This window comes from Colias eurytheme, chromosome 9, assembly GCF_061535395.1.
Source record: "Colias eurytheme isolate Ceu_HAF_F1 chromosome 9, ilColEury1 Martin Lab GWU primary, whole genome shotgun sequence".
NCBI classification, from domain to species: domain Eukaryota; kingdom Metazoa; phylum Arthropoda; class Insecta; order Lepidoptera; family Pieridae; genus Colias; species Colias eurytheme.
In genome coordinates this window covers 10126570-10146205 of record NC_142988.1, presented here as the reverse complement: position 1 = coordinate 10146205, position 19636 = coordinate 10126570, and the positions used below count along the sequence as shown (strand labels likewise).

The following is a 19636-nucleotide window of genomic DNA, read 5'->3' as shown; positions in this document are numbered from 1 at the left end:
AATTTAAAATATTCTCACTTCTTGTTGAAAACCTGCTTCCATGATCCATCCATTTTTCAAATTCTAAATAATGAGGCCCTTTCTTATAACAATTTGAATATCCTAATTATTACGAAGCACTGTGGAAAATGTGTTAATCCATAAGACAAATAATAGTGTTTTAATAATATATTGTTTTTGCATTTCCACTAGATTTTCACGTTATTTTGATGGGACAAGAAAAAAATATATTTCAGGAATAGATCTGACGCAGCTGTTGGAAATCTATACTAATATTATAAAGCTGAAGAGTTTCTTTGTTTGTTTGATCGCGCTAATCTAAGGAACTACTGGTCCGATTTGAAAAATTACTTCGTTGTTAGATAGCCCATTTATCGAGGAAGGCTATTATAGGCTATATATCATTACGCTAAGACCAACATTAGCGGAGCCACGCGGGTGAAACAGCGAAGCGCAGCTAGTAACCAGTAAATAACCAGTTACAAAAATAAAACAAATTTATGCAATTATACCAATTTATTTAAACAGAAGACACATTCACATTACATTACCATAGTATTGTACATCAATAAAAATTCAAGAACGCAACAAACTGCAAAAATGGAGGTAGATTGTTTTGTCAAATCCTTCTACATTTAACCAATCATGTCAATGACACTAAATATGTTATAAAGAATGAAAATAATGTTTACCCATTATTAATTGCACATAAAATACAATAATGTATTTCGTTCAATATTAACATGAACTAATGTTTTTGCTACTTAAAGACTTTTAACAACTTATGATGTATTAATCCAATGATTTATGTAACAAAGAATATGTATTCAAAGTAAACACTAATTAAATATATTTTATAAGTTTTTTTCAACAAATAACACTTTTCCAAACTTGCCATTATATGCTCTGATAGTAATTTCTAATTTAAAATTTTGCGAGAGGGAAAATAAGAGAATAGCTTAAGTTTTTTTTCTATTCATTTAGACATACTGACTTTTTTTATTTTTCCTCTGTCCTACAAGTCAAATGTATCACAAAAATAGAGTGAAGATTTAGAGCTTAATAGATTCCCAAACATTTTTTAAAAAAGCAATATAATTTTTACAATAATTGAAACTATTAAAAAGATTTGTGATATTTTTCATTGCAAAATAAAATTATGTGCTATACAACATCCATATTTACATATAACATTACTTTTCTAGCATTAATGACTGACCATACCAAAGCTTATATTTAAAGGTATTGAATCCATACTAATATTATAAATGCGAAAGTAACTCTGTCTGTCTGTCTGTCTGTTACTCAATCACGCCTAAACTACTGAACCAATTTTTATGAAATTTGGTATGGAGATATTTTGATACCCGAGAAAGGACATAGGCTACTTTTTATCCCGGGAAAATGACGCAATCCCGGAAATCCCACGGGAACGGGAACTATGCAGGTTTTTCTTTGACTGTGCGGGCGAAGCCGCGGGCGGAAAGCTAGTAAATCATAATTTTTGATCCAATTTATATTCAATGTGATAATAAATCACTGATTACTTAAATCATAAACAATAAAAACACTGGTCTCAAAGATTACATCAATGGCAATATGAATCATCATTACAAAACTGTTTATTGTTTCAAACAATTGTTTAGTTTGGATTGTAACTAACAAATATTGTTAATACATGTGTACACAGTTGTGGTATAAATATGGTATACAATTTGATTTATTTAAATTGGTACATATGCTTCTATCCAGCAACAAGATTCTGAAGCTCCGCAGTTAGTTCAGAGGGGTCGATATTCACTTTGGAATTACTTGTAGGTGCAACACTTGACTCTCTGTTACAGGCCTTTTTATGAACAAACCAGTGTAGACGCTGGCATTCTCTATCGCAGTATTGCACTGTTTTGCATTTGGAACACTTCTTGGCTGGTTTCTCCTCCCCACATGTGCTACAATAGGGAATATTGTCAATGAATCCTCGTTGGCCATTTAGAGTGCAATTTATCACTGAAAATGCTGGCGGAGGGTCTTTACTAGTCAATGCAGACACCATTTGATGAAAAGTAGTGCATTCTCTATATGGAAACTCTCTTACACAATCCTTTAAAAAGGAATCCATCAGATCTAAGGAATAACCATCCCTACCGGGCTTCAACAGCTTTTTAGCAAAAATCTCCACAACATCATGTTTTTTGTCACTCTCCGCACTTGGTTTCTGTTTATCCTTAATATTATGGATTTCCTTAATAATATATGCAAGGTAATGATACTTGAAAGCCATAACCTCATTAGTTTCACTACCTCTAGTCATTTCTCTTTTACACAACATTTCTAAAACTTTACTAACTTTATCAGCATTGTCCAATAGTCCGGAGGCATGTTGCAAGTTTAAAGCTAACCTCACAGGGTGGATGTTAACACCGAGAACAAATCTATGTAAAGTATCAACTAGGATAGGAGGCAAGTAAGCTTCCGTTTGTAGTCCTTGAGGCACTGAATAGTAAGCAATCTCACTACGAGGTATATAGTTGTTTATAGTTGCGACAGTATGATGGTTTCCTACAAACGCAGCCATTTGAGCGGCAGTTCGTCCCACGGAGTTCGTCGATTGTGGCTTGGCGCCCGCATCCAAGAGTAACTTGCAAACATCGGAATTTCCAGACAAAGCGCCAAAGTGTAATGCCGTATAGTTGTATTCATGATTTCCACAATTAACGTCCGCGCCCTGGAATGTGATAATGGTAACATATGAGTAACAATCGATAAGCAGGTAAAGCAGGTCAAATAAACCATTAAATTATTCATGTCATGTCTTACCCTATCGAGAAGTAATTGCACCATATCCTTACAACCCTTATAAGCGGCGTGCTGAAGTGCGGTCATACCATTTTCGTCTAAGAAATCGACGCTGCCCTTGTGCTGAGCAAGTATATTATTGAATTCGGTTACATCCCCTTGAGCTATAGTAGTAAAAATGCTCTTCTCGGGTGGATTAAGATCCTCAGTTTTGTTGTCCATGATGTTAATTCTAATCAACGAAGCTATTTATTGTAGGAATTTTACTGATCCTTGTTCATAGAACGACTGCAATGTCTGTCTGTCACTGTCAACTGTCAAATTCGGTTTGGCTTTGCTGTTTTGATGTTGCCAATAGCCTTAACATATTGGACACGTTCAAGTTAGTAAATTGAAAATATTTAAATATATTTTGTGCAAAATATTAAAATTAATCAAATAAAAATAAATGGGCAATTTTATAATCCTAACTAGATGCATTGACGCATGTGTGAACGATAAATTATTTATCATTTAATCTGACCCGACAGACGTCGCATCGTCCTTCTTAACTTCTTAACTCCGTAACTTCGCGCAAATTATCAAACCAGTTTACATGGCCGTTATGTTTTCGCATTTTCTTAATTTTTTTGGCGCAAATTTCTTGAATTTTCTTTCATAAGATCCTTCTGATATCTTTAATACAAGTTAACTACTCGGTAACTTAGCTAAAATGAAGTACCTAGTTATTTGAGTGAATAAATCAATTTGAATTTGAATTTCTCCTGACAATAACGAACAGATCAAAATAAGAATTATCGAAATCGGTCACGCTTGATGCCCTGATCAAGGGAAATAGGGATTCATTTTTATATATAAAGAGTATAAGTTTTATTGAAGAGGTTACAAAAAGAGTAATGCCACCAAAGACGGTATACTATTAACTATAACATCTTTGAAAGCCGCAGGTAGAAAGTAATTTAAAAATTAATAATTTTCCTTCTAAATGAGAAGCTAAGATGAATGTTCTTTTTTCAAATAATTAAGGTGCTTAATTTGTGCAACATCTCACTCGATTCAAAGTGGGAATCATGTAGAAACAAAATTTTAATCCAATATAATATCCTAATCCATATAACTAACATTCAAATATGAACTTGAAAATGATGGTAGATATAGGCGCCCGCAGCTGCTTTTTTCAAATTTCTAGACCTTAATTATACCTAAAACCGTCTCGGAGAACTAAGAAATCTATCAAAATCTTTTCTGTAGTTTTAAAGATCTATCGTACAAAGGGGGACAGTGGGAAGCAATTTGGTTTAATATTCTGTAGTGATAGAGCACCAATATTATATTATCATTTAATAATATGACTCGGGAATAAAATAAAATCTGCCAATCAATTAAATTGTTTGTGAGTGATTGAACGTGCAATGCATAGTGCATTTAATGAGGTTGCGAAATAAAACAACATTTGAGTCTATCATACAAATACATTTATTCTACATTCAATTGTCATAATGGCTGGTATGACGATTGATTTTATTAAATATATTTTAAATCTAAGAATCAAGAGATCAAGATAAATATAGCTAGAATAAATATGAAATTCTGCTGAGAATAACATGATGAGATATTATTTTTTTTAAATACATATGACTACTAGTAAACATTTGAGAGAGAAAAATATATGTTTGTTGATACTTTAAGGAAACTACTAAGTTCTTAGACAAAAAATCTAACTTGAAAGTCAAAACTCTATTATTGATTTTAATTATAAAGCTTCATCTACATCCATAAACCGTAATGTGTGGAACGTGTCCTTCCTATACAAAACACATCGCGTTTTTAACATACCCTTACTTACCTAAAATATATTATAAAAATCAATTAATTAACATTAAAACAATTCATCAATCCGCATTGCCCAAGTCGGAGTGATGAATAGTGTAAATAATTCAAAAAATGACACAAAAATGTACTAAAAATGGAGCACCTAAAAATATTTTTTCACAACATCGAGAGATAAAATTGAAGAAGAGTAAAATGTCTAATTTTCTACGTAATAACAAGACAGTATAATAAATATATTAGTACTACAATAAAGAGAGATTAATATAGAGAAGAGTATTCAACACGAAGTTATTGATTTCATATAATTTATATGTAAGAGAATTATTACTAGTTAAAATATAGATTAAACAGTGGGTATATGAACTATGCACGACACCAATTTAAAATATTATAGTTTTTTTTTTACCTACGTGTACTATTATCTACACAGCATTTTATTTCGAGTTTCGAAAGAGAACAATATAACATCATAGACTATTCTAGGTTAAATTTAATATTAAATATAGAGTTCACACATTCACTTCATTCACTCTTCTTAACTACTTCAATAAATATTTAAAGTTATGAAATAAGCATAGCATGAAGCTTTATTCTTATCTATTTAAGCAGCATACCTACCTATAATTATTTTTTTTATCTGTAACTCATCTGTGACAATATTTTTGTAGTTGATCTGTAGGTAAGTACTAAAGCTATGTGTCATATTTTGGCGCCAATACAAAAAAAAGTGTAACTAAATATTATTTGCGTTTGGTTCATCTAATAAAAAGCAGTATTTATAAAATTAGACCCATTCTTGATAGGCATATCGTAAGTAGAAGCAGTTTTAACTATTTCTAATTGTTCCAGCGTCAACCTTATGCTCATAATATTTTTAAAATCTACATCTATAACATCGACGGTTTGCTGAATATTATTATATTACTTATACCACAGCACTTATAATAATACTGAATGTGAATATAAGATAAGTAATAACTATAATAGCTATAGCCTATTGTATCAGCTATTTGATTCCACACCGATTATAAATTAAGTACTAAATCTAACTTACTTTAATATAGAGTATTAATTTATTCTAGTACAAAAATAGGCAAATCAAAAAAGCTTATAAATAAACACAGCGTAAATGTTTTCATAAATATTTCCCTTTTGTTATAATATATGTATATACTTAATGTGGTTAAATTAATCATTTTCGCTTACAATTATTTTGATGTGCCAACCGTTGTTCAATGACCTTAACAATAAAATTAAAATCATGATACAACTTAAAATAACGATCGAATATTCGACCTAAAGCAATACCTTTACATTATGATAGTTACTTGATTATAATATCTGCTAATTTGCCGAAATATTATTTTACTTATTTTTTTTTATTTGCCGCCATTTTGAACCGGGTACGCCATTTTTTATCTGGAATCTAAACATAGTAGACGTCGAAGGATAGTTGGGCTCACACGAGCGCGGGCTGTGTTGGCGTGGTCGCGGGTGGTGAGGTGGGTGTGGTGACAGCTGAGGTGAGTCGAACACCACCACTCTCAGAGACCACGACCCCGTTGTGGACCGTGCTGTTTTCCGTGTCTGCGTATGGTGTGGTTAGGATGTGGAGTCGCTGTTAAAGGCAATAAGAAGGACTATTAATAAGGACTAGAAGGGAAATTGAAGCTAGATTTTTTTTATATAGATTTTATGTAGAGACAGAAAATTGGAGTTTAAGCTGTTTAAGAAGAATTTTTAATTTTGGTTACCGTGTGATGATTCCTTACCTCGAAAAAGGTTCCCTTAGTTGTCAGAATTTTATAAATCGCAACAGTCGGTATACAAATGACGCTCGATCCAGCGATCGCCCAGCCCAAAGCATTCGCCCACCAAGGATACACATAGCCTTCATATTGCAAGGGTTCATAGTCCAGTAAACCGTAAACAGTGATGAAGAGAAGGAAGGCCGGAGCAGCGAAACGCCAGCAGATTCTCCAGTATAGACCTGGCTTGAAACCTATCATGTCGCGAATGTCCTCACAAAACCTTTCTGTGCCTGAAATGAAAAGAAGTTTTAGAGACTAATTATAACAGAAAAAAGCGAAAAAAAATGTAACTTGCATCACTAAAAGAATAATGTTGAAGATATAGAAAAAATGTGATTGAATAAAAATATTCAATTACCATAAATCCAGGATACAGCGATTGCCTCGAAGAAAACGGCCACCAACATGGAATATCCAGCTGCATATCGATCTAAAAGTTGGAAGAAATAGAAGCCGCCCTTTGTGCACGACGTCAATCCCACGATAAAGTACAGTGTGAAAAGACACGCCACAAAGATCTCTCGGTGCCGCCCGATAGGAGGGTACTCATCGCTTAAAGCTGTTATTATAGCTTCCGAGCCGCCGAACTAAAAGCATTGGAAAATAACATTATCTTCACAACTTCAAAGGTACCTAATGAGATTTTTTACAACAGTGTTTCGTATATCAAAACTGAAAAGGGAAATTCGTTTAAATAATACTTTTAGCTATTTATTTAGTACGATGTGCACAAGCAGGTAAGTAATTACTAATACTCAATGAATAATATTATGTATGATGTCAATTTTGCACAACGTAACTTACTGAGCTATCCAATCCCAAAGTAAGCAACATCATGAAGAATATCAATGCCCAAAACGTAGATCCTGGCATAGTTGCGATAGCAGCTGGATAGACCACGAACACCAAACCTGGTCCCTCTGTGGCTACATCCTGAACATCTTTACCCGAAGTATACGCCATATAACCCAGAACACTGAAGATCACAAACCCAGCGATAAAAGACGTGCAAGAGTTAATCACACTGGTCAATATTGCGTCTCTGAAAAGAAGAGATAGTGTTAGTATTCAATCCAATACATGTTAAAGAGGAAATTAAATAGGGTATAATTATAGTAGTTACTTGTAAACGTTGTTATGATATTTGTTGTAAGATGCATAAGCCAGAAGAACTCCAAAACCAGGGCCCAAGGAGAAGAATACTTGAGTAGCCGCATCAACCCAAACCTGGAAGTTAAAGGAATTTAAAACATGTTCTATAGAAGTAGGAGTTACAATATAAATACAAATTTCAAAATATTACCTGTGGTTGTGTTATAGCCTCAAAGTTAGGGCTGAGATAATATGCAATGCCTGTAGCTGAACCGGGAAGCGTTATTCCTCGTACCAAAAGTATAAGCAACACAGCGTATGGAAATAATGCAGTAAACCAAACCACCTACAAAAAACAGACCTATTGAGTATTTAAGTTCTCCGTGAATACAATCATTCTAAATATCTATAAGACATACTTTGCCAGATGTACTAATGCCTTTCCATAGAGAAAAATAACAGATGATGTAAACCGCTAGAAGACATAACGCCATATCCCATTTTATTGCGCCAAGATCGTGAAGGCCTTCGCTCCCCTGAAGTTCTAAAATTGCCCGACTGCAAGAAAAAAAATGTATTATACAAGATTTCCCACCGTCCGCGTCGGAATACTAGAAAAACCATAAGTTCCATTGCGCTTAGTACGCCTACGGCATTACATCTACTGTCGAACCTTTATTAAGACTTACTAACTAATAACATAGACAAATATACTCAAGTATTATATCATATATTTATTAGTCCATGCTAATAATGTAAAAATATATTTACTTGAAATACTCCGACGCCGCTGAAGTAAACGGTGTGGCTGGAGGAGGATTAGAAGAATTCTGACGGGTCCTATTTGCGTTTATCACCTCCCAATTGGCTTCGAACTAAAGATATTATAATCTGATTAAAACCTGTTATATAAATCGAGCACAAAAATAAAAATTGTAAAAATTTGTTTTATTAGTCCATTTTGGAGTATGTGTCCATCGTAAACCATTTAAACCACTTGATATCGTACATCGTGAATTGCAATAATACAATATGATCGTAAATACAAATACGAATACTTTTATTTTTGAATTTATTTTGGAATATGGGAACTTTTGGTACCTAATCAAGATGATTTTGTAAATCGCAAATCAATGTCCGACTCCTCAATTATTCCACAAAATTAAATAAAATTTTAGTCACTACTGCTACATAATTATTGAACTTACTGGTTGACAAGATGGCGTGTTCCATTCGTTGTTACAGTTAGTCCACGGCAGCATAGTCGTAAAAGAGGCAAAGAAGAAACGCAAAGCCCAAGCTATGATCACGTTGTAGTAAAAGTCAACATAAAAGGCGATCAGGACCACTGCATAACCTATACCTATAATAAAATATTGTTATTGAAATAATTATCTTCTACCTAGTTGAAGAGAAGAGGGCTTGCTTATTTATTTAGCATTTTTTTACTTACTATTTTTACTCTATTTTCCAAACTATTTATCTGTCCAAAAACTGATCTACCTAATGAAGATATATTATCAAATAATTAATTTATCGATTTGAAGAAGGTTTATTTGAAATTTAACCTTAAACTTATTTCAGTTATAATTCCGTATCATATTTTGATAAAATGCAATTTTGCAACGCACTCTACATCCAAACTCACTAAAAAATAGTTACAACAAAAGAACCCGCTTAGACAATTTATTCCGCGCCATTACCAATTTTATTTCTCCTCAAAAATCATATCGCATGAAGCCACTCAGCGTAGAGACGTGACAATCGAGTAAAATGAAATCACTGAACATAAGCCGGGCTCGCAAATCTGCAGAGCCTTTGAAAAGCGTATGGGCGAGCACTTAAGGGGGACCCAGAAATGGTGTCAATTATGGACCGTAGGTAAGTGCTCCGGAATTACACTTGGAATCTATTTTATTTTAAATCGTTTCTAGGTAGAGTTGTGATCTGGGAAAAGCAATAAAATAAAGCACGGCAGTGAAATTTGCCAGATAAAGGATTTTATTACACAATTAATTAAGTAAGTAACTACTTTACTTTTAAAATTTAGTTTTTGAAGAGCTTTTTTCAGCAGCTTCTGTGCAGCAGTGCAGCTTATAATTTTCATAATATTTCATGAAATAAATCAAACAAAATAATGAACGTTCAATAATGTTCCTGCTTAGTTAAATAATATAACACTTTTTGCATGAGATCATAATTTTCCTTACTTACCTTTAAATAACGGAACCAGCCTTCCCCAGCAAGTGATAGCTCCCTTCCGATGAAATTGTCCGAGAGCCAACTCCATGTAGAACAAAGGTATGCCTCCCACCATCAACATGATGCAATATGGCACCAAGAACGCCCCTATAATAATTTAATTATCTTAAAAGTCACAGTATAACATACTAACATACCTACGCATAAATTCTCCTTGGCGCGGCGGCGACGGTGTTTCGACAGGGGACATGCAAATGAAATAAAATACCTAATAGTGCTAAGTGAGAAGTACATATAAAAAATAACGTATGTTCTTTTTAAAAGTTTTATCCCCAATCAGTCGTAAATAAACAGTTAAATGTTACTGTTTTTCCTTTTAACTCACGAAAATCAGCAGCATGACACTCGCATAGAAAAGTGATTAGCTAGATTTCTCTGTGAATTTTAAATTTTCATTTAATAATAATTTATATTTTCCAGTGGCTGCTTTCTTTTCGTTCCTTGTGTTTCGTAATTAAAATTGTAGGTACTTAAATAGAAAAAACTTAATCATAGCTAAGTAATACTTCTCAAAGCTGTAACAATGAACACAATTGAAATTAAAAGCGAAGCTTACGCTACAATCTTATCAATAATCCTCTTAGTGCGAATAAATTTTTTGCTCCACTTTTCGCGAAGATTCCGAAGCAATCTCAGATCATAGGTCGCAATTCTCGAGACAATAATTTCATATTGGCGGGAGGGCGACGCAAATTGCGGTAATTGGCCTTTTAAGAGTCGCATTTACTTTGAACAAGCTTTTATGAAACTTGAGACGCGCACAATAGTCACTGTGCTGTATAAGACATAATAGACATATCCTTTGCTCGATACAACTTGAATATTCATTTTTGTCGATATAGTTTCATTGTCTTGGATAGCATTCATTTTAGAGAAAGAAGTGTTAATTAAAAGTAGACATATCTAGAGTTTTAAAATATCATTGAACTTAAATCGTAGATGCTCCAATTTTAAAAATAAGAAAAATATACCTAGGCACATCAGTAAATGATATAATACTATACTAGTAAAAAAGATTAAGTTCCTAATTTGGTCGTAAGTCAAATCCTGACGAACTAGGTTTTAATAAAGTTTAATTAGGACTGGAAAATTTAGGATAGATAACTAATGATATTATGAACTAGCTGTGCCCCGCGGTTTCACCCGCACTGCTCCGCTCCTGTTGGTCTTAGCGTGATGATATATAGCCTTCCTCGACAAATGGGCTATCTAATACCGAAATAATTTTTCAAATCGGACCAGTAGTTCCTGAGATTAGAGGGTTCAAACAAACAAACAGACAAACTCTTCAGCTTTATAATATGTATTAGTCTAAATAAAAAAAAATGTCTATCGCACTGACTGAAATCTTCAATATAAACATCTATAAATAGATACAAGAGAAGACTTAAAACAGTAGGTAAAACGGCAATTTCTGTATTACAATTGTGAAATGAGACACTTCCGTTAATTCTCTTCACGATTATGGTCCAATCAGTAGCAATTTAAAATATGACTTTACATTTCCACACGTTCCTGTGAAGTAGCATTATTAGAAGAGCTGTTGCATCCCACGGCCCACAGGCACCACATTATAAACGCTCTCTGCACAAAATGCAAAATAAGTAGCTAAATTTTGACTAACGTAAACAGCCAAATAATTTAAAAAGCTAAATAGAAAGACAACGCGTACCTACCAGTCAACAATGTTTAAATCAAGTTCAGCTATAAACGAAAACGCCCATTAGTTGTACCTAGATAAAACTTTTTACCAAATATATTTAGCACATTTTTTAACTGGGAAAGATAATTAAGTATATTTTCTGCACAACTGTTCTGTAATTATTGTTACACTGTAACTGATTACTTACAGAACTAAAATTGAAAAAAATCTCGCTCTATCCCAATATATGTTTCGTTGCACTATCCTAACCAACTTTCTAAATTCTTCAATAAATAAAAGCCATCCGTACACTTCTCCCCATACTTATTTATGAAAAGTCTTAAGAGATAATATAGCAATCTCGCTTTAATCTGAAATCATCGCTTTTTCCCATAAGCAGCTCTTATAAATCAAGTGGCATGGAGGCAGGGGAGAGGATTTACTTTATTGCCAGATGCAACAGGTCGCGAATATAAGAGGATAAAGTCTGCCAACTATAAGTCCAAAGTATCTTAATGTGGCAAGCGCATTTTACTTGGTGAAGTTATTTTATTCAATTACTGAAATATACGAATGAAGGTATATAAATAACCGTAAAAGCGCAGTGCCTAATTAATCGTAATAATCATAATTTTGCTGCTATGGTTGCGCTCTTAGAGCATTAAACCAGTTGCGCTTAAACCTCCGAGAAAATAATTTAAATAAGAATGAACAATCCTAAGCTGGTTACGTCTTTAAAGAATCGTCATAAGTCATAACATTAGAAATTAAAGCTTATATAGTTTATTTTAATGCTATTCAAGTAGCAGTTATGTTAAAATTATCCTGTAAAAATAAGCTTTTAGATTTAGAGCATTTGCAGCGTATCATCTATACGTGACTAATGACTATACTAAAATTTGCTTATTCAATTAGATTTTAGCATGGTAGCCCGCAGCAGGTACTTTAAAAAATATAGAGAGAAGTAAACGTTCTTAGACTCAGTTCCTTCAAGATAAAGTTTTATATTTTAAACGTTTGAATCTGGACGTATAAGAATCTCAGCATTCGAGTCCCTTGGGCGACGGCAGCGTAGTGGGATGATTGGGTATTATGAGATTTCCATCGGAACAGTATTAAATCATCCGCAAGACCCTTCGATACTTATCGGTATTGTTTCCATTTCAACTGGAAATGAGTTTATTTGTGCCGATTGATAAATAAATGTTCGGTAGTCAATAAAATATGGGTGAGGATTCGATTAATTTTATGGTTGTAATAATATTTACTACCTTATCTACCTGACAAGTGTTAACGAAATATAATTTACTAGCGGTTCGCCATTAAGAACCATCATCGTACTTCAAGGAATATAATAAAAAAAAATATCGAAATCGGTCCACCCGTTCACGCGTGATGCCGTGACCAAGGAAAACGGATAACGGAACTAGATAACGGGCCTTCTGTTTATTGTTAAACTAGTTGTTAAAATTATTGAAAAATATAATTTTCTTCTTCTTCTTCTTCAAAGCGTATATAAGGAATTGTGTACGGAGGTAAGTTCTTATATTTACTTTAAAGATAATTTAATAACCACGAAGATAGGTTATATTATTTAGATTTAGATTAGATTAGGTTATTTCACATTCTAAAATTCAGTACACAAAGCCTATCATTGCATTACGAGGAACTAGTAATTAGTGTGGATGGCTTGATCGAAAATGTCATTTCCTCATACCCTACCGCAGCTTGTAACCGACGCGTGACTGATGGATGTGACCCCAGCGCTATGATGAAGTAGCGACTCAATTAACGCCTGTATTCACTGACCAAATCCCTACACACTGATTGATACCACATTCAGGGGAAATATTTACGTGTAACATTTCTAACTTCATCATCTTTTATCGTTTATTCTCAAGTATATCATTAACCACGCTGGAAAATTTTCCGCCGCTTCCATATTTATAATATCAAAACTAGTTTTACAGTCCAGCGCCGCACAAAATTGAATTAGACTGCCAAAGGCGATGTCATAAGCGCAAAGGCCGCGTTAAATAAATTTCCGGTGCGATCCTTGGCAGGACATCAGACGCAGGATAATATCAGCTGCAGAGTAGAGAATTGCCATGTAATTAGATCACAGAGACCGATCGGCATCGGATGACCTCCTCACTCTATTACCTTATTACCCTCCTATTATTGCGTTACTAATTTTCCTGCACGTCGTGAAGCTAACTAAGTTTCTCAGAGCGTCGCGCAAAGGGCGCGCTTTGATTGTCAATTACATGCTCTTGGACGGCAAAGGGCTGCTGACAAAGTGAAGGAAAGGGACGTAATTAGTATTGGAAACTTTGTTTTCTAGGAAGTGACTGTGCGCTGTGATGCGACGATAGCTTTGAAGAATATTATATGTAAAATATTAAGTGTCGTAACTTATGCCTTTAATTGTATTGTAAACTAGTAGAAATTTAAATTAAATATTTGTAATTTGTATAACATGGGATCCGTATGAAATAAAGAACATAAATAATTTGGAAAATCCAAAAGTGCACGCCTCATAATTTTTTTTTAATAAATATTTATTAATTATTATTTTTGTTTATTTAATAACAATTAAACCACATCGAATCAGACCCTGAAAAATGAAAGGGTTCTATTCCTGAGCATACTCAAGCGTAAGAGAAAAAAAAAGACTCGATTAGTAAAGTATTTCGGCATACAGACACACGGACGTCCAAGACAGAACTTTTTTAAACTGTTTTTTAACTAGTTTAAATAAAAAAAATGACATCAAAAATATCATGAACGTTAAAAATAGTGTTTTTTCTTAATATGTGTGTGTATGTATTATCTTACAAGTGCACTGTATGATACATAAAGACATTTTAAGTTTGAAAAATCAGATGTTTTGCGCGAAGTGACAGTAGTACCCACCTCAACGCTTCGCTTATGAGGCGTGCAAAAGATAAGATTCGCATAAATACCATAAATGAGAGTTCTGAGTTTCCACAAATTCAATTATCAGTAAGGAATTAATTCAGATGCCAATCCAGAACACTAGGAAGAAAATTCCTCTTCTAATACTCAAAGATATTTCGTGTTCAATTAGTAAGTATAAGCACTCTCTAGATGTAGTCGAGAACAGTGGAACTGGGGGTTGGCGATTACGACTCAAGTACCATATACACGTCCTGCATGCAATCAACTATACGAGAAATGCAAGGCATTGTGCACAGTAGGTAGATATAGTAAATACAAATTCTATTCTAAGGTCCAAGGTCAATTTCAAAAATTATGATTTGACCGAATCTATTTTTTTAAACCATGAAATTTCATCGAAGAAATGCCTTTTTAAATATTTCTAGTTAAAATTTGAAAATTAGAATTATCTTTATATTTCATAGAGATCGATTTTTAGGATTATAATTCGTACAATCTACATGAATATTATCATATTCTTATAAAAGTAATATCAGAGCTCAGATGCTGAGAAAAACTGTAGGCTCCCATTTCCCAAGTAGGTACTTAATTAAAATCTGCCCTGTACATAAGACACTCTACAGTATATCACTCAAACAAAGCGTAGATATACACCTAGAAAAGGGGTTGAAATCAGTCAATTAGAAGACTGCATATTGACTGCAAATAGCAAAGTGAACGCGTCTCAAGCTCACAAGGCGACAATTAGCGCGGAGGCAAGAGGCACTTAACATTGAGCCTTGAGGTCGTTTCACACGCTTGTCCTCCCGCCTCTTACACCTCAACACCGGATTTTACCTTTCACGTAGATCTAACGTAATCTCGGGAAAGGATAAGTGAATCTGTTCGATGACTCAATTTAGGATTGAGCTTTTTGTACTTCTCCTGCGATATGTATTCGAATCATGGAATCCATAGGCTGATCAGAAGTTTGAGTATGGAATTTTTCATAAAGCATTAGTTTAAATGTAAGTAAAATACAACTAATAGAGAAATAACGCTTATCATAAGAAAAAATATTTGTAAAGTGAAACATACTAATGAAATTGTTATTTCCATGGTGTCATGTAGATTTAAAAAACTATACTATAATGTAATAACAATTAATATTATACAATTTTATTTTCTTTCAACTGATTTGATCATTTAGTTACCTACAGATAATAAAACAAAGTCATAAAACCATTTAGTTCTTGCTGAAAATTTCTATTTAATTAAGTTCCCACTGAAAGAAAAATAAGAGGGCGTCCCTTCTGGTTCTCGTCGACACAACCTGTAGAAAATGCCACTTACCTCCCCCATTCTTGTAGCACAGATAGGGAAAGCGCCACACATTGGCCAGGTCGACAGCAAACCCGATGACGGAGAGCAGAAAGTCGACCTTCTTCCCCCATGTCTCGCGCTCGCCGCCGCCCGGCGTCGGCGTCTTCAGCGCCATCCTACTGGCCGCTGGCGCGCCGCCACGATCTAAGGAGAAACCATCGAATATAATAATATAGGCTAATGTGTAAGACTAATCGTAATCAGGGCACAAATATATATAACTAGCTTTTTACCCGCAGTGCTCCACTACTGTTGGTCCTAGCGTGATGATATACAGTGTGGAAATTTTCGATGGGCCCTGGAGGGAAAGTACTTTAATTACTGAAGATAACAAATTTTGCTAAAAGGAAATATTCTATTATTTTTAAAAAGAAATAGAACTGCTGTAGATGAAATGGAAGGCTGAAAAGGCTGTACAGCTGTGGATTGTAGGAGTAGGACAGAAAAAAGTTCGTGTCAGTTTTTTTGGTTTTTTTTTAGCAATGCACTAATCAAAACTGTGAGGTTTTCAATAAGATACCTATACGTATTTCAACTACAAACAAAAGTCTTTAAAATCTCTTTAACTGTGCTTCAGTTTTGTACGTTTTCCAGGTAAGCCGTATTTCTCCATATTATATGCTGTTACAACGTGCCCAGTCCCAAAATTCCTATTACTACCCCTCATAGAGAAGGTAATATTTATATCACCTATAACCTATTATTATCACAATCATATTCGAATTCTATATTTAAAAACATCATAATTGGGGCTTGACCTTTGCCCCATGAGTCCCAAATAATCGTCGTCCACTTCATTAAGCACTGGAGTGTGGTGACAAATGTACCGCCATGACAGAGGACTCTCTATATTGGGCTGACCGATAGGGTTGGCGCTTTGTTGGAAATGTTTGTTATTTGTTCTGTTTTTCCTTTTATCTTAAATTTAACCAAATATACATATAATAGTATTTTCTAGTGTTTGATTTTACGCGAGTATTATACATTTAGAAATTAAAGATTTAACGGATTTTAAACGCAATTTATTCATTATACTAATAATTATGTAGCATTTTATCTTTTTTCAAACGAAACGTAGGTAAGTAATTTTAAATATAATGATTATTATTTATCTAATATCTTTTTTTAGCAAATGGAATTATTAAATTTTATATGCTCTTAACCGCGGTTTCATCCATGTACCTAGTCAATTCGCAAGGGTCGAAAATGTTTAAACGTAGTAAAAAGTAGCATCATTTGCTAGCCACCTAACTATCTCCAGACATAAAATCATATCATAAAATCGCACCGTCCGATTATGATTATAGATTGAAAGAAAGAAAGAATAAAAAAGAACACAGCTGCTTATTTAAAATTTAAGAAAAGTTTAAAAATACACCTAATAATATCACCAACTGTATATTTTTTTTAAATACTGAAGAAATTATTATCAAACGCGCTAAAAAGCTATAACCCTTAGTTCAGAGGTTAAAAAGAATTTCGGAGGTAGAAAATTACAGGATGAAGGTAAGAAACGAAGTACAATTTGACCCCAATTTTATTTCACTGACAATAAAACGTTTAACTTATGTTTCTATTTTGCGTCATGTCATCATCAATAGAAAAGACTTTCCGGCTATTATTTGACATCATTCCTTTAAAAGGGAATACCCGTCTTTCTTGTTTGGTAAAAAAATCGACATAATATAATATAAGATTCGACATTGCATTGCATTTTTACTAACAATTTGAACACACTTAATACGACAAAAAATTTACACTATTTTTCATATTAAAATTTAAAGTTAAGTAAATATATTTTAGTAGCAACCCTATCGCTTTAAAGCGCAGAGGCGATAAGCACGTGTCATTGGCAAACCATCGGTTTCCGAAAAACCCTTCTCATCAACTGTTCTAGTGTGTCCATAAATTGGATTTCGTTTATATTGCACCGGTTTTTCTTATTGCGCATTGTTTCTTGCATAACGATTTTCTATTAAGTACCTATGTGTTATTATATTATATTTAGATACGTTTTCTTCGTATTTTTAAACATTATCTATTATTTTATGTATAGAGCTTATAAATTATGTTACACATCTATATAGAGAAGAGACCAATTATTATCAAGAAATGTTGATAAGCATGTAAATTTTTTTTAATAGTCAGATATTTGAAAGCTCTGTAGGTATTTTCCACAGATCACAGAAACTAAAGGGTATTTTCATATTTTTATAAGAAAAATACATATACTACTTATATATTTTGTACAATATTTTATACTTGTTTTATAAACTTAACAATTTTTCCTTCTACAATCTTATCTTCAATTGAAATAGTTCTACAATATGGCGACTGTTTTTTATCGAACTTTCTTTTATCTAGAAAGAGGTTATGCTTATGCCGAATTAGTATCTAAGTATGGATACAATCCCATTTTTTAATTATTTAATTATTGGTTTATAACTAGAAAGATCTCTGTATTTTTCTTTAAAAAAAGGTAGATTTTATTCAACACAGCTCTACCAATATAATCTTTCGAATATCTTTTCTTATATTTCGATTTTCATTCGAAGGTGGATAATACTTAACAAACAATTGTTTTAGAAAGATCAGTACCTGATAGACACGTGGCCAAAGAGACATTTCTGACTTCAGTGAGTTAGATGGTCGAATGATATTTTGATGGTTCACTCAGAAAACTCGTCTCTACTTTTTACATCAGTATCAAATTTTCCCTTAGTAAAATAATTTTTTTATCAATATAATATGGACTCACGTTTAAGTAATTGTAGGAAAGCCAATGGACTAGGTTTTTTAATGAGTTTCATAGTCCTACGTATCTATAACCTAATAAATATTTTATTGACTGAAAAAATATATATTTTCGTTATCCTTCTAGGTAAAAATATTGAGAATTGTTACCTAGTTATATTTTGTGATAATTTGTCTCGTTTATTCGTTTTTAATTCTGCAAGTTTAGAAACTCTATCGGGCTCTACCTAACTTAAATATACTTTTGTAATGCATATTTATATTTTTTTATTATAAAATATTATTATTTATTTTCAACCGAAATTTACCTACTTCAAAGATTTTTAGCTTGTAAAAACAGTAAAAGTATCTATCTACTATAGGTAGGTACGCGTTACGAAGACCAAAAGGAGAGTAAAATAAATTCAGTAGGTAGGTATAAGCACTATGACTTTTGAGTTAGGAATGTATTACATTTACAATTTTCATGGTTATGGAATCCCCAGATTTTTTATTTGCTATATATTTAAAAAATAATAAAATGTCATTATGAAATTATCAATAAAATGGTAGGTAAAATATTTTTAATAATTTTTGGTAGGTAGAGTTTGGCTTAAATTAAATTCCGATTGATTAAATAGGATAACCGCAGATCAATTTTTTTTAATTGAACTTACTGAAGTAAAAAATAAACCTCACACATGACACAGGATAAATTCAGCTTTCTATTAGCGAAAGACTTTTAAAAACTATGCAGTTTTTTTCTTTAGTTTTTCCAACAAAACTAACTAAGCCTCTATATTTTTTCCCGATTAATTTTTTAATAGGTAGTTACTGCAAATCAAATGACCCCAAAAAAAATTACACAAAAACAACCTTACACAGAAAAATTAAAGTTCTATTAGCGAAAGCTTCAAAACACAAAAATTTACCAATAACGAATGAACCCTTTTTTATTTTATCCAGCAAACCCCATAAAAAATAAAAAAAAAGAACTTACGTGCGGTTCGGCGGCACAGTTCGCGCCATGACCACGCCGCGCCGCAGCCGACCAAGTTGTGTGCGATCCAACACCGCTCTCTTGTAGGCGGAGCGAGCTTTGACACCACGCCTCTCGATTATCCGCTTTTTCACACAGACCTTGGTAAAGGCTATTGCAGACTGGTATTGGTAGTAATTAGTA

At 33.2% G+C, this 19636-nt stretch overlaps 2 protein-coding genes across 2 annotated transcripts; both read right to left on the bottom strand.

Annotated features, from left to right (window-relative positions):
* Window positions 1-1501: 1501 nt before the first annotated feature.
* LOC149906085 (ankyrin repeat and MYND domain-containing protein 2) lies at window positions 1502-3142 on the bottom strand. The gene is made up of 2 exons (XM_090105862.1): window positions 2818-3142; window positions 1502-2725 (listed from the first exon to the last, which is right to left on the bottom strand). The coding sequence occupies exons 1-2, from the start codon at window positions 3016-3018 to the stop codon at window positions 1745-1747; spliced, it is 1182 nt and encodes a 393-aa protein (XP_089961988.1). The 5' UTR covers window positions 3019-3142; the 3' UTR covers window positions 1502-1744.
* Window positions 3143-5960: 2818 nt separating this feature from the next.
* DAT (Sodium-dependent dopamine transporter) lies at window positions 5961-19517 on the bottom strand. The gene is made up of 12 exons (XM_090105510.1): window positions 19454-19517; window positions 15691-15864; window positions 9747-9881; window positions 8741-8895; window positions 8304-8407; window positions 7952-8090; window positions 7744-7878; window positions 7564-7667; window positions 7245-7482; window positions 6799-7027; window positions 6402-6670; window positions 5961-6247 (listed from the first exon to the last, which is right to left on the bottom strand). The coding sequence occupies exons 2-12, from the start codon at window positions 15833-15835 to the stop codon at window positions 6089-6091; spliced, it is 1812 nt and encodes a 603-aa protein (XP_089961636.1). The 5' UTR covers window positions 15836-15864; window positions 19454-19517; the 3' UTR covers window positions 5961-6088.
* Window positions 19518-19636: the final 119 nt, after the last annotated feature.

Coding starts and splice junctions, on each gene's coding strand:
- LOC149906085 (XM_090105862.1), bottom strand. CDS start 3,018: ATGGACAACAAAACTGAGGATCTTAATCCACCCGAGAAGAGCATTTTT. Junction 2,726..2,817: donor TGCAATTACTTCTCGATAGG/GTAAGACATGAC, acceptor ATCACATTCCAG/GGCGCGGACGTTAATTGTGG.
- DAT (XM_090105510.1), bottom strand. CDS start 15,835: ATGGCGCTGAAGACGCCGACGCCGGGCGGCGGCGAGCGCGAGACATGG. Junction 8,091..8,303: donor GCGGCGTCGGAGTATTTCAA/GTAAATATATTT, acceptor TTTTTCTTGCAG/TCGGGCAATTTTAGAACTTC. Junction 6,671..6,798: donor CGCTGTATCCTGGATTTATG/GTAATTGAATAT, acceptor TTTTCATTTCAG/GCACAGAAAGGTTTTGTGAG.